Source organism: Falco cherrug, chromosome 11 (genome assembly GCF_023634085.1).
Source record: "Falco cherrug isolate bFalChe1 chromosome 11, bFalChe1.pri, whole genome shotgun sequence".
NCBI lineage: Eukaryota > Metazoa > Chordata > Aves > Falconiformes > Falconidae > Falco > Falco cherrug.
In genome coordinates this window covers 33,694,614-33,709,805 of record NC_073707.1, presented here as the reverse complement: position 1 = coordinate 33,709,805, position 15,192 = coordinate 33,694,614, and the positions used below count along the sequence as shown (strand labels likewise).

The 15,192-nt window shown below is 46.7% G+C and overlaps 1 protein-coding gene across 1 annotated transcript; it reads right to left on the bottom strand.

The window, feature by feature from the left end:
* Positions 1-1,387: 1,387 nt before the first annotated feature.
* CLRN1 (clarin 1) lies at positions 1,388-14,754 on the bottom strand. Its single transcript, XM_005434292.3, has 3 exons — positions 14,217-14,754; positions 5,199-5,378; positions 1,388-4,192 (listed from the first exon to the last, which is right to left on the bottom strand). Exons 1-3 carry the CDS (start codon positions 14,467-14,469, stop codon positions 3,927-3,929), a joined length of 699 nt encoding a protein of 232 aa, XP_005434349.1. The 5' UTR covers positions 14,470-14,754; the 3' UTR covers positions 1,388-3,926.
* Between the last annotated feature and the right edge of the window lie 438 nt (positions 14,755-15,192).

The following is a 15,192-nucleotide window of genomic DNA, read 5'->3' as shown; positions in this document are numbered from 1 at the left end:
TGTGGCATTGTGTCTAGTCACAAAATGAGGGACTGAAATGTGGGTTTGCCCATCAAGTCCACATAACTCTTGGTGCTGGTGGTGATGACAAATTCAGGCACCACGTCAGCAAACAGGACAGGACCTGGCTGCAGAAGGCAGACCCCCACCCCCCGACTCCCCTGCCTGGTTCAGCCTTTGGTCTGGAAAACCGGAGGCAGGACGTGGCACAGGACACCCCATCCCTTGGCTGTGTGCAGTGTCCACACCACCCCAGCTTGTCACCCCTGAGGGGCTGGTTCCTCTCGCCCCTTTTCCCACCTCATCCAGACTGGGCCGTTTGTGTGCCTGCCCGCTGCCACCCAGGGAGTGTGGCGTCCAGCCTCGGGGTGATGGCAGCTGAGTGACATCCCCATCTGTGTGCCACCGCCAGGCCGAAGGGGATGTGGACTTGCACCTCCTGGCCTCCGACAGGAACAATGTCTGGCAGCCAAAATAATGCTCTTAAGAAGTTAGTGAAGCTTTGCGTTTCCATGGCAGCTTCTGTCTCCAGATGTCAAAACCCTTTTGCTAGAGGTATGAGTGAATATTGGCCCAAGGGGTGAAACCCTAACTGGCATCAACAGGGCTTTGGCGCAGAGCTCTCCCAACTTCTCCATGGTGTAGGTAAATGCTCTGAGATGTTGGAGGGGAAGCTGTGAAGCTTAATTAACTTCTTCCCTAGCACAATCTCAGCTCTGCAGTAACTCAGAGAGGAAAGGCTCCTAGCAAGGGCAGCAGCACTGGCATTTTCGCAGCCACAGCCAGCGCTGAGCATCCCTCCTGTGTCAGGCAGTGGGGGGGCATCCCTCAGCCCACCCTGGGCCCAGGCTGTAGGGTGTCTGGCTGCAGGTGTCATTAGCATCGCTCCTGCCGCATTAATGGCTGAACTTCTCCATACTGCCAGGTCTTACTGATGTGCCTCATTTCGTGGCTGTGCTTTATGGAATGACATCCACAGATTTTGGTGTGGGTGTACCGCTCATGCTGGTGTGGGGAAGTCAACTAAGTTTGTGGTTCATGCTATTTCCAAATGATAAATGATCTCTGCTTGGGGTAGTGACTTTGACAATAAAATCCGTTAAGGTGGATGTGCTTTAGAAGGGTCTGCTGTGGGAGCCAGCAGCATGGCCTCCAGGAGCCCTGCTCAGGGCAGTCACAGCAGTGGGGTGCAATACAGGGCCAGAGAGCACGGTGAGCTCCACATCTGCAACACGATGCTCTGCTGTTCGCCCCTACATCAGCATCATGGGCCGGTGATCTAAGCCTGGTATGCTCTCTTGTGTCCATATACTGATTTTATATATATATATACATATATATTTGTATTTATATGTACACACACTGCATGCACACACACAGACACAAATTCATACTAACTTCTTATTGGAATACAAAATAATCTGATTTTTCAAGAACCTTCAAAATATGTGTTTCTCCTCACTATACAATTCTTGTTGTTTTTTAAATCATGAAATATGCTAGTCTAGAAATGAAGCAGGCAAAACTTCTTTAGCTAATGCTCATTGATTACAGGTGAGCCACAGGAAATGTGCTGGTGCTCATCCAGGAGTACAGGCTGAGCAGGTCACGCTTGTTCCAACTGTTACTTTCAGCTGGTCAAACACACAAATATTGTCTTCATTTTATTTTGCTATTAAGAATTGTTATGTTTGCCTCAGGAACTGGATATGAATGAAAATAACAGCTGGGCTCATGTTCGTAAGTGAGGTGGGATGTGGGGGGAGTGGTGGAGCTGGGCTCTTTGTGAGGTGATCCCCCCATGAAAGCCCCTGGATCCCGAGTCATGAGCTGCAGAGCAAAAGGGGTGGGAATGGGTTTATCTTCTGTGCAACTCTGTATTTTACACATATGGGCCAACTCCTTCTTCAGGACTGGCAAATATCGCTTAGCCGCACAGATGTGAGCAGGCTGTGCGTCTGATTGCATGTGCCAGGGATTGCTGAAGCTGCTACAGAGCTGCAAAACAGAGCAGCTTCATGATGCATCAGGAGCAAGAAGGATGAAGTGTTACTCCTCATTGTTTGCTGTATAGTAAACAATTCCATGAGTTGTAATACAAATCATGTGTTAAGAAGACACATTAGGAAGAATATGCATATCAAGTAAGAAGAAAATGATGAAAAAAAGTTAGGGGTTGTGGCAACTTGCAGTAGCCCTTACACAGTGTCATAATCTAGGGAGATGTGATACACCATGGGGAGGCAGAGCTGCTTTGTGAAAGGATTTGTGGAGTAGTGGTATAACTTACAAAACTTTTACAAAAAAAACCAGCAATGTTTTGCCATTTGTAGTAAAAGTATAAAAAAATAGCATAAAAGTCAGTGAGGTCACCTTGCAAGTTGCTGGAGCTTGGAGCATATAGTTTTTTCAGAGGTGAATGCTAACAGGTGCCTGGGCTTGATTTTCAGCACAGGTGACGCAGTGGGTGCCGAGTGGGATGATTGCTCCTCAGCTGCAGCTGTGCAGAAGCAGCCTGCAGCCCCTGCGTATATATGGGCAGCTGGGGCAGCAGCGTTCTCTCTGTGCACCTCTTGTATTTGCTTTCAGTGTTGTTTTTATGTCCTGTGATGAGCACTACATCATCTGCATAATCCCGAGGAGGTAGTGTTTGGTGGTGTTAATGCTCTTTTGATCTATCTGTCTGTAACAGGGCTGGTTTAGCTGTACCTAGGATGAGTGGTCCGGTTGCTTTAACCACCTTGCCGATGCTTAAGGGTGCAAGTGCTGATGTGTTTGTCCGTTCTGGCTTCCTGCACTCCTTGGGGTAGAGAACCTCATGTTATTTCTTCATCGGTCTCTGCTGAGCTGTGGCATGCCTTGGAAACTTGTCTGTTGTGCTATTCCATTGCTGCCCTTTGCCAAAGGTTTTGACTTTGTTTATTTGTGTTACTTGATGAGGGAGTGTTTGCAGGGCTGTTTCTGGGCAAGGTTCTTCATGCTTCTGCCCATGAGGCTTTGGGAGGGTGCGGTGCAGTGGGAAGGGTGCTTGGTCTTGTTCTTGTCACTTTGTTCTGGGAAATGTTCTTTGCCTTGGTGTGTTGCAGGGAGCGTTCAGCAGCACCAAGCCAGGCTGCCTCCCTCGGGCAAGCAGGACAGAGTATGTTGCATCTTCTCTACAACCCGCTTTGCTGGGCACGGTGCTCTAACCAAGCCAGTAAAGCCCCCAGCTACAGTGATTGTGTGGGGCAGGGATGTCTTTTGTGGCTTCAGGGCCAAAGAGTTACAGTTGAGTTTGTTAAAACTAAAAAACCCAAAAGAGAGCTTTATGGACAGAAATGATGACGCTGCCATGCAGGTTAAAGTGCTCATGGTGGATTCAGGTGTTTGGCTTTTGTCCCGCAAGCACCTGCTGTAGCACTGTGTTCCCTCCGAGTGTTGTGCTTTTGAGACGGAGCCTGATGCGTGTTAGGAGCAAAGCCTGTACACTTTCTTTTCTCGTTTGATACCTGTAGATTTGCTGAGCGTCCTTGTTCTCCAGTGCCCTGACGCAGTAACAACTGCATCCTTGCCTTCACAAGGGGTAAAGGGCAAAACTGCTGCTGGTGATAGTGTGTGCCTCTACTGCAACTTGTTCCTTTTATTTTCCAGATCCTGTTCAACGCTATTGATATTACTGGTTTTCTTTGCACCAGCTACTTTTCAAATAACTTACTGGAAAAAAAGGCAAATGTCTTAGGTCTTACCCCAAGAAAGAGAAGGAATTTTAATCTAGACATTACCAAATAGCTTGTCTTCTTTAGTTTACTGCATATGCCATGTTGCTGTTTATTTGAAACCTTCACTTCTTTTAACATCTTTAATCATTTACAAGTTAGTACACCTGGTGGCTGTTGAATGTAGTAGTGATGAACCTCATGGCTTGAAATGTTCTTAACTATGTAGTTCTAATACATCAGGTCAACCGCTCCAGTGGTTGTTCCTGAATCTTTTGATTTTGAAAAGGGAAATTCAAATCCAGCAAATCGTATTAGCAAGGCATTCAGGAAGTGCACCAGAGAGCAAACCAGGATGATCCAGAACGAGTTTGCAAACTGCTCTCTGTGAGTCTTGAATGTAAAACTTCCCTCTTTGAAATTAGCAATTTTCTCTGAAAGGTGGTGTATCTTCACCTCTGAAGAGAAAAGAATCATGATGAGGCAACCGCAGGAACCTGAAATGGAGGGGGAGATGCTCATCATCTCAGCTGTCCCTGCATCACGATCAAAAGCCATATTGATAGCGTTATTATGGCCACTGTAACTTAGCTTTAATAGGGATTATTTTTAGAATCCAAGACAATGGGTATTGAAGTTAGTAAGCTTTTTTAATTGAATTTGGCTTGGGACCAGTAATATTTAGCACAGCTGCTGTAGTACCCTGATCCAGTAAAGTATCTGTGCCCTTTCAGCTTTAAGCTGCTCGTTGTCCCCTTGAACATACTGTCTTCATGTTTAAAGATAAATAGATACTACTTTATTAAATTATGATTGTAATAGTAATACCTTGTAAAGTAATAGTAAATGTTCTTGTCAGCCAAGCCAGCAGCACAGAGAATGGGCTTTACCCTCTCTAAGTGGCAGAGGGACAGGGATGGTTCGTTATCCCTGCTGGCAGTGTTTTTTCAGAGACCGCTTTTACAGCAAGTTGCTGTCAATCTCTCCCTCTGCTTCTCAGTTCCTTCCTTCCTCGGGAAGGTTTTGCTGTCTAAGTGGTGCTCTCACCTACACAGGTGGAAACCTCCCATTGTGGTAAATATGAGCAGTTGCATCAATGACTGTTAGTTTGTTTTTTCCCATCTCTGGTACAATTCCTGGCTCTGACTGTTTGCCCATGATGCATCCCCAGCTCCAGGTCCCTGGGGCTTGTGGGCACCATCCCTTTTTTCTGCCAGCTTATGCAGAAGGGCTGAAGGTGCCGGGGCTGCCTGCTTGCCTGTACCCATCCCATCCCATCGCCTGCCCTCGTGAAGGGTTTTGGTATTTTATCTCTTAACTCCAATTTGGAAAAAACGTTTTGATATGGCAAAGTCATCTGCATTTCTACCTAGCTTTATTTTGCCAGTTTATAGTCAGTGTGGCCATGGTCCTTAATAAGGTCTCCTATGCCAATAAATCCAACATAAGTAGCAAACATGGACAGCCACTAGCTAGGCAGGCCAGGGGTGGGGTGGTACTTACACGCAATGAAGCTCCAGAGGTACAACCCGATGGGGCCGTGCAGGGTTTCATAAGGGCTGCCAAAAGCATTGAACATGAAGAAACCTGCTCCCACCAGAGCAAAGACTATCAGTACTGTACAGAAGAGAATGACACCAACATGGATACTTGCAGGGATAATTTTGAGCAAATCTGGAAAAACTAAAAACAAAATGAACAAATTGTTATTATACATATTAGATAAAGTCATTTCAGAAGTCAGGCCAGGGATTTCCTGCTGGTTTGTGATAATTGTTTTAAGTTGTGCTCTTCCAAATGCAACCAAAAGTGAAAATGAAGTTACTAACTAGAAACAGGTTTTGTGGATGTTTGGAGGTAGAAGTGTTTTGTGAAACTCGGTAGACTGGCCAGGAGAGAAAGACCAGCTCCAGAGAAAGCCTCTCCTCCCCTTCCTGAGGGTATTTCCCTGGGCACGTTATCCCCCTGGATGTGCAGATGCAGAATGGCACCTCCGCAGCCCTGGCACCTGCCCACAGCTGTCTCCACCAGGCTCGCGGAGGGGTGACCCCCAGCACCTCCAGATCTTTAAACGCTGGGGGCCTGATCTGGATCAGCATCCTTGGTGGCTGCTCCCTCACCCCAGTGTTCTGGCTGGCAAAACAAGCTGCTCTCCACCTGTAGGCACCGTTCAGGACATGAGGCTTTTGGGGTTATTCATTCCTCAGAAACCAGATGCAGATGCAAGGTGGAGGGTAACATGCCTACCATCTGCCAAGGTGGTATTTGGTCCTTAATGCAAACAGCACATTCTTGGGGGGAAAAAAAACTGGGAGCTGTATTTGAAAGTGCAGGTCTGCCTTGTACCAGCATGCAGGATGGCATGAGGGGCTACTCGCAGTGCCTGTTATGGGTGGGATCTTGCCTCCCTTGGCTAGAGGCTTGGCCGTTTAGCCCTCTTTTGGAGCAGGGGGGCAGTAAGTCCAGAAACAGACTCTCTGCATTTATGTTCATGAGGTCCCACTGAGGGACATGAGATAGGAAATGAAATGATACCTGCTTGGCTTATTCAGTGAGCAGAGAGCAATTGATATTTATTTGCTTGCCTGTGCCTTAATCAGCTTGTGGGCTTAGTTACAGTTAGTGTGTGTGCCACTGCACACCTGCCCTTGCCTGGAGTGGTCAGCAATTCATATGAAACATGTTTCTTGCACTGGATTGTTCTGGTCAGTAGAGTCTTGTATTTATTTTATTTTCCAAAACACAGGTGCAGGGAGGGTCAGGTGAGGATGAGAAGTTCCCAATGCTCTGCCAGTATCCATATAACATGTGTTGTGTGTCTTGGGGTACCTAGGATGGGGTGAGGTAGCTCCCCTTCCTGAGGGATGCTGCTTCTGGCTCCCTCTTGCCAGGATGGGTGTGTGGGCAGAGGGGAGGCTGGGCAGCCCCTGTGAGCATAGGGGTCCCTCGGGCTCCCTCTCCCTTGTGCTGGCCTCTTGGTCTGGACCACATCATGGGCAACGTGTGATGGACAAAGTCCTTTGGAATATCCAAGCTCTGGCTGTATGGAGAAACAAGGAGATGGCTGGGCAGGAGACATGGGCCTAACCTTGGGGGGTGTGGTTGGTTTGGAGCACCACATTTATTTGGGTTTGATGTGCCTAAAGTGCACAGATGTCAGGGTTTGGCCACTTCATTGCCAGGGAAGCAAAGAGCTGCTCCAGGATGAGATGCTGACTTCCATTCTGTTTCAGAGTAGTGATTCCACTGCTTTAATATCAACATACAGTGCTGTTTTTGTAAGCTTATACCTGAAAAATTTTGGCAAAAAATGTGTGTTATTTCTGAAAACCTTAAATAATACTTCTTTAAGTTATGAAGTCCACATTTTATTATGGAGAAGCAGGAAATCATTAGTGAAACTGCAGTGCTGACATACTGGCAGGTTAAATGTGTTGTGCACTGTGCGTTGCTGGGAGACATTGAAGGCTCCAGGGATGTACAATACCTGGGGAAGATGACGTGTGCAGTTGTTCGTGTGACAATCCACCAACAGTTATTGCCAGAGGCATGCAGACACCTAAAAAGATAGGAGGTTTCTTACCTCCTACCCTTTGATATTTTTTAGAAAATAGAATTTTCTAAATATTTTTTCTGGTTTTTAGAAAATAGAAAAAAAATGGTATTTTGATAAAAATCTGTAAAAAACAGGAAGGATATTTCTGTACATACATTAGTCTCTTAAATTGTTTTTAAAATGAAGTATGGTACTAGAGAGGGAGAAATTCATAAAGGTTACAGCAATGAGTTATTTGCAACAAACTCTCTGAATGGAATTTTGAAAGAATGAGCACATTGTAAATGACCAAAACCTTCTCCCCTGTGTTTGTTTCCCCAAGTAAAACACTTGTGGAACATTTTGTGCCTGGAAGTCCAAGGGCAAAAAGGGAAGATGATAAATCGATGAAAGGAAATGGAGAAATCTTACAATAAAGAAGAGGGTACAGAGCTAAAATAAGATAGAGCACACAAAATGAGTGTGCAGCCGCAAAGGCCGGTGCTGTGCTGTGCCTGGCCAGCTCTCCTGCTGCTGGCAGGTGGGATGCTGGCTGTTTGCAGCAGAGCTGTGTGCCGTGGGACTGAGTATGAAGGCTCTTGCTGGGTAAGTGCAAGTACCGGGTGCATCACACAGTTAATGTGATGCTTTTGCCACATGCTGTATAACTTTAAGTTTCCAAAAGCCGGGAGCTTTTATGTTGGCTGTATTTGCCACTATATCAGTTGCCCCACGAGAGCCCACGGGGCAGGCCGGGTTGCAGCAGTGGAAGTGGCAGCCCAGGGCAGCTGCGGGTTTGTGCTCAGAGTTAATGACTGCTACCTGATGGAGCACCTGCTCACTGACCAAAGGCTGCGGAAGGCTGCGCTGCGTTCCAGCCATGTTGTGGCTGCTGTGACTATGTACACAAAAATTTAGGAATTTTTATGTATTTTTATGCATAAATTATGCAAAATTAAGTATTTGTATGCAGCTTTTTAGCTACTGTTTCAAATTGTCATCCTGCTTAGCTAGGGCACAAGGGATTAGTCAATTAGACTCAGTATGAGAGAATAATTTTTAGTCACTCATGTTTGTTTGGCAACAACGGGTATTTTAGAAGGAATCATCAAATACACTTAACTGCTCCTGATCCACAGGGGCATGATTAAAGTGGGGGTAATAATGCCTTGGCACTGCCTCGCTGCAGCTGTAACGTGCCGAGAGTAAAAAAGCCTCACATAAATTACTCTACCTTGTAAAATGTTTACCAGCAAACAGCTCTGCAGCTTGCCGTGCAGTAAACACAGAGAAGCAGGTAATGTGGTGTCAAGTCAATTTACCTCCCTGACCAAATGAAAGGGAAATTAATGGACCAAATGTTTGCAAACTATTCTTGAAGCTGTGTTAAATAAGTATGCACTTTTCCATTGTTGGTGGCTGGTTGGGAGTGGAGAGGGGCACCCAGTGCCCACAGGGGGCCACGGCCTGGAGATGTCACAAGGCACAGGGGCACAAGAGGGCAAGCAGAGCCCTGTGCCCACCGTCTGGGGTGCTGCATGGACTCTCACACCTTTGGGTAATGGAGGAGCTGCCTGCTCCTGGGGATGGCGCTGGCCCCAGCCTCTGCTCCTCCAGACCCCCTTCCCTGGGGTTGTCCCCACCAGCCTGGCTTGTATGCGCGGGGAGCTCAGGAACACTGCTGCTCGCTGTCTTTGTGTAGGCAAGCGCTGCACACAGCAAAACTACCTGTTTGCTAAATGTACCTATTTACCTACAGGAAGAATTGGCAAGTTTGCCAACGACCCCAAGCTGTGTGGTGCGGTCGACAGGCTGGAGGGCAGGGATGCCATCCAGGGGGCCCTGGACAGGCTTGGGAGGTGGGCCCACGCGAACATCATGAGGTTCAACCGGGCCAAGTGCAAGGTCCTACGCGCGGGTCGGGGCAGCCCCAAGCACAGATACAGGCTGGGCAGAGAATGGACTAAGAGCAGCCCTGGGGAGATCATGTTCGGGGCGTTGGTTTATGAGAAGCTCAACATGACCCAGCAACGTGCGCTTGCAGCCCAGAAAGCCAGCCGCACCTGGGCTGCATCCCCAGCAGCGTGGCCAGCAGTCGAGGGCGGGGATTGTCCCCCTCTGCTCCTCCCTGGTGAGACCCCCTGCAGCCCTGCGTCCAGCTCTGTGCCCCCAGCATAAGGAGGACATGGAACTGTTGGGGCGAGCTCAGAGGAGGCCGCGAAGATGCTCGGAGGGCTGGAGCCCCTCTGGTGTGCGACAGGCTGAGGGTTGGGGTTGCTCAGCCTGCAGAAGGGAAGGCTCCGGGGACACCTTAGAGCAGCTTCCAGTGCCTGAAGGGGAATGGCTTGCAGCTGGAGGAGGGGACAGTCAGGTTAAAGGAAGAAATTCTGTGCTGTGGGGGTGGGAGGCGCTGGCCCAGGCTGCCCAGAGCAGCTGTGGGTGCCCCGTCCCTGGCAGGGCTCAAGGCCAGGCTGGACGGGGCTCTGGGCAACCTGGGCTGGGGGGAGGTGGCCCTGCCCGGGGCAGGGGGCTGGAGCTAGGTGGGCTTTAAGGGCCCTGCCAACACAAACAGTTCCATGAGTTTGCCTGCATAAAAGGTTGCTTTTGCTGATGGCTACTTATTGTTTGTCCAGTTTGGCCAGTTGTGCTTAATAAACACAAAGCACATTTTAGAAATTGGACCTTGTGTTTACTGGACCTTTCATTACTTATTTCATATTTTTACAGGCGTGAGAAGCAGTTGTACTGTTGGTGTGGTATAAGGTGCAATTTTGTTATTGTACCATTCAGGCTATGCGACAAAGAGGCCGAAGACTCCCTACTTGTACAGACTTTTACAAGGAATAGTATTAGTTCTCGTGACTCTACCTGGTGTTTTGGGAGAACATGCAAAACTGTGTGTTTAATAATACAATTTTATATTCTTGATTTTAAGAAAATGTTACTGGATTGTATTGAATCTTTCCCTTGGCACCTGCATTTATAGTTGTTTATGTTATTAGAATTTTATATGTGACACATCTGGAAAATTAATTCCAGCAGCTATGTCATCTTGAAAGAAAAACATTCCTTCATTGTAATGAATGAATGGTGTTAGGTATGCAAGCCAGTGACCTTTAGAAAATGAACTGCTGACCCAGAAACTGATGAGAATCGGCAAGAGCAAATGAAGCAGAAGGCTTGCCCCAGCTGAACTGGGTTTGCTGGCAGAGCAAATTCATATTACAATTAAAAGAGATATAGTGGTCAGAGGGGAGCATTTAATGGGAACAAACATAGAACTAAATCATTTAGCCTATTTTCCAGGCCTTTTTTTCTCAGACATGCTAAAGTGCACTTCAGTGCATTAAACTATGGATGTGTATGTTGTATATGGTTATCCTGTTTCCAGGATGCTCCCAGTGAGTTCCCGAGAGCACTGACTCGGATGGGATGGGTCTGCTGCAGCCCCAGAGAACGCAAACCAGCCTCTTTCATAACTGGTCTCTGAAGGGAATGCTCCTAGTAGAGGTATATTTTGCGGAGGCACCTAATCATTGTTTCTAAATAGAAATCCTATTCAAATAAGTGTTGCGTTTGCTTTTTAATCTAAATAAATGATGATCTGAGAACAATTTGTGAGGAGGACAGCAGTGCTTCTGCCCTCCACTGTCAGTGAAAGACCGCAGAGGCAAACCCTGCTCTGTGGAGTGCCATGGTCAGTAGGACTGGGCTTGTGAAATTTTTTGGGCTGTAAATGGGCTACATCTCAGGTATAAGTAGTGCCAGAGGTCACCTCATAGCGTTACCTTTTCAGACTGCTATGTAAAGGCAGGAACAGGCTTGCAATGTTGCGAGCGAGACCTAGTGAAATATTTCACTATTAATACTCGGCTTGTATGGAAGGAGAAGAAAAGGTAAAAGAATGCTCTAATAAGCAAGCTTGGGTTTGGTTTTAGGTCTGCGCAGGCCCCTGGGCTGTGTTTCTGACACCAGTGCTTCAGACTGGCTAGCTCTGCTACTGCAGGTGATGGTCTGCTCTGAGGGATGCCTGGTGGGCTGGGATGCTGGGAACAAGGCTGCTCTCCCTAGGCAAGGATGATGCTCCCTCACGGGCATCTTAGCAGCTTTGCTTATCACTTGAGGAGTCTTGGGCATAAAATTAAATCCAGCCTTGATTTGCGATCCTGGGAACAGGCATTGAAGCACATGCTTCAAGCCTTATTTTCTCTGTCTGAAAATGAGCGCAGTGATATTGATTGATGTTGAGTGAATTACTCTTCCAATGTTGTTACTCTTTATGCAATTCCTGAAAGCCTTGGAGTTCTTTGAATACATACATTAGGCACTCCTGTTAAAGAAATCAATTTTTAATATTGTCCCGTGCAGTAGGATTCTGCAGGTCTGCATGAACACTTAGGTTTTGTATGTTGGTTTGTAGAAGAATGGCTGCAGAAGCGTGGCCTTAGAATCTCTGAAGATCTGCACGATCCAGGCCTGGTATTAGAATAGGCCTGTAATCAGAATTGTGCTGAAGTTGCTGTGCTGAAGTTAACAAGAAAGGTAGCCTTGAGCTATTCTTGAATCCTGAGACCAAGTAATTATGTTGTGCCAACAGGCCGTGGCTGTAGCAAGCTACAGCTGCTGGGAAAGCAGGTGCAGGGCCAAGAAAGATAGGGAGCAGTATGGGAATATAGGGAGTAACAAACTACAAGGCTGAAGCATAACAACACAATGAGCTACATGGTTAGAATGCTTATTTTAGTCATGATAATTAGGGGTGTGAGAACCGCGCGCACTTAGAGACTACTAACCAATTATATTTCTGCTTTACGAATATGCATGTGTATCGGTTCTATATAAGTAGTGTTAGAAACTAATAAAGTTGAGCAAGATGCATAACTCGTATTGAGCATCTTCTTGACTCCGGTGAACCCTTCTTCCAACATTGGTTTTTTTACCATTTCAAAGTGGGTTGCTTAGCTGTGACTAATCAAAAACTTCACATTGTATTATTTCTGTTCTTTGGTTACATTTTGTGTCTATGTGCACTGTTGAAGCTATACTTATAAATGCAAGTTTGGTAAATACTTGGGTAGGAAAGCTTGGTTACATGAGATTTCTGAGAGCGTAGATAGAAAATGTATGGCCATAGTGGGAGCAAACTCTGTAACCCTGGAGTGCTTTTGGTTGAAAATGCTCTGCAGTACTTGCACAGGTCCAGAGCTTGCCTGGATGTAGCACTAGGAGCTAATAAAAAAGTTATGATCAATATTATTAAATAATAACTAACAAGTTGTGCATTTGTACTGTCTTGTACCTGTTATATTAATTCGCACTGCCCACTAAATTAAAATTCTTTTGAAACTATTGCTACAATCCCATGAGCAGTATATTAAAATATTTCAGCCATAATGATGGAATGTACAGATGAGAGCCTGAATGCGAGGCACATCAATGAAATGGTTTAAAAGCATCTAAGTAACAAATACGTGGAAAGAAAATTATTAGAAAGAGAAGCTGATGAGCTTCTCTGGCATGGGGGCTGCCTGTTGTGTCTGGGTTTAGTCCTGCCTGGCACACTGAGCTAATCCAGACCGGAGAGGCTGCCCTGCTGCTTGCCCTGTGTCCAGGTTGCTGTGGGTGACCTTCCTGTAACTTCGCTCGCACCAAAGTGCCCACGCATTGATCCTGCTGCTGCTCTCTGGGCTTGGGGAGCTCTGGCAGGGCTGCTCAGCCATGCTCCATCCTGGAGGTGTGGGAGCTGGGGTGCACACCCGGCAGGGCCAGTGAGGCTGCCCACGGGGCACGGCTCTGGCCAGCGCTGCAGCTGCGTCTTGTCCTTGTTTTACCCCAGTTTAGCTGTGCCTCACCGCTCTGTGGCTGTAATGAACCCGGACAAGTGCCAGCCTGGAGCTGCTGATCGCTAGCCGCTTTGTCAGCCGTGGTTCCTAGCAGTTCCAGCTACAGCAGAAAACAAATTCCTTGAGATTTAGTAGACCCCTCTGAAAATTCACCCCAGCCTACAACTAGCAGGGTGGAATATCTGCACACTGTGATGGCAAACAAAGCAATTGAGGGGAGAACTTCAGCTGTATAAATAGACCAGTAATGGAATTTAATTAGAGATGGCAAATCTTAATATGATATTAATTTGGTCTACTACTTTGGAGAAAATACTATACAGTAAATAATCTTTGATACTTCATCTGGTAACCTTACCTTGCCTTAAATGACTCATGTAAGCAATTTACCAGTGCTGTTCTAGCAGAATACAAAACACAGTTAGAAGCAGTAACTTCAGGTGGCACATTGTACATATAACAAATGGCTGTTTGTTATTATCTGTTTAATCTGCTGCTATGTACAAACTGTGTGTTCACTTGATCATTTTATTGATCTTATCCTTGAAGATAAATAGGTTATGAATATTACATGCAAAGCAAGACCATTGCTAACAGTCTTTGATAAAATTCTGTATGTCAGATATGAAATGCAACTTGCAGATCAACTGACTGAATGTCAGCTAGCATCAGCCAGCTGTTCTTCCAATTAATGCAGCAGATTGCTAACTTTTTGGCTGCTTTGTTTCTCAACAGCAGCCAAACGTATCTATGCTCCAGCTCTTTCATGAGATTTCTGCTAGTTCAGTTCATTTTTTCATGAAGCACATAAGACGTAATGTTGACACACATGCAGAGGAAGGTGACAGACTAATTGAAAACGAAAAATGTTCCTTTTAAAGTAATAGTATAAATCTTTTGAAATGTAGGTATCTGTGTAACTGAAGTATAGATAGCTGAAAATGTTAGTGTGGCTTTACTGGTATCGGAAGATAAGTTATTTGAACCTGAAGATCAGAACACTGTTAACAGCAGCATTTGCTTTAGAATTTCATGCTTGTTAGGTGCAGTGCCTGAGCAAGGGGACACTGGGGCAGCTATATCCCAGCTCCCCTAGCAGTCAGCAGTGTGGTGTTAAATAGTTCAGATGACGTTATTACTTACATGAAAACTGGAAAGGTCTCCCCCCGAGCCCACACTGTCTCACACGCTCGCCATAGAAAAGCCCATACTGGATTTTGCCAATAAACTTCTCCAGCTCCTGGCCGGTGGCGTTGACAAGCAGCGCTCCCGTCTTGCAGAGTATCGTCCCCTTAACCCACAGCTGTGTGCCGATGGCTGCTGCGGTCCCCAGCGCACAAGCAAAGCTCAGCACCCCGGCTATGCAAAAGATAATTTTCTTCTGCTGGGCTGGCATGGTGGTGTGCAAAGTCTTTGAAGGGACGCGGCTTTCAGCAAGGCAGCGACAAGGTCTTCATCGGCATGGCAAAGAGCCAAGCTCCCTGGCATGCAGCCAGCCCAGCTTGAGGCATGAGCCCTCTCCTCCGGCAGCCTCAGCTGTGGACATCCACGGGGCACACGTTTCCTGAGAGATGCTGTCAAGGTTTTTCTCCCCTGTCCCCTCCTGTATAGCTCCAGCTTGCACACTGATGTGTTTAAATAAGCTGGAAAATAGAGCAGTTCGTAGAGTCTTCCAGTGCATCCTCTGTCACTTGATAACGAGGGTTTAGGATGACAGAAGGGACCTCCCGGTAATTTGAGTGTTCTGCTGTTCCCAGCCCCCTGCCTGATTGGGCAAGCTGGGGATGTGAGACAGGCTTGGCTGCTGCATCTGATTATCTGCCCTCTAAAAAGGAAGTTTTCAGAGGGTTTTGTTTTTCCAGGTTTTCCTCTAAAACTAGCAATGCTAAGCTGCTTTATTCTTCCCTTCCCCCCTCCCCGCCCACCTTTTTTTGAATGCAATGGCACAGGTAACACACTGTACCCCTGCAACGCCAGGAGGGCCCCTCTGCAGTATTTGGTTGCATTTGGACACTTGCTTTTCCCTGGCAAGGGCAGTGTCTTACCTATCGTATTGTTTTGGCTGTAGTGTGTAGAATGCTTAGACAAGCGTTTCAGTTCAGGTTTCAAATGTACACAA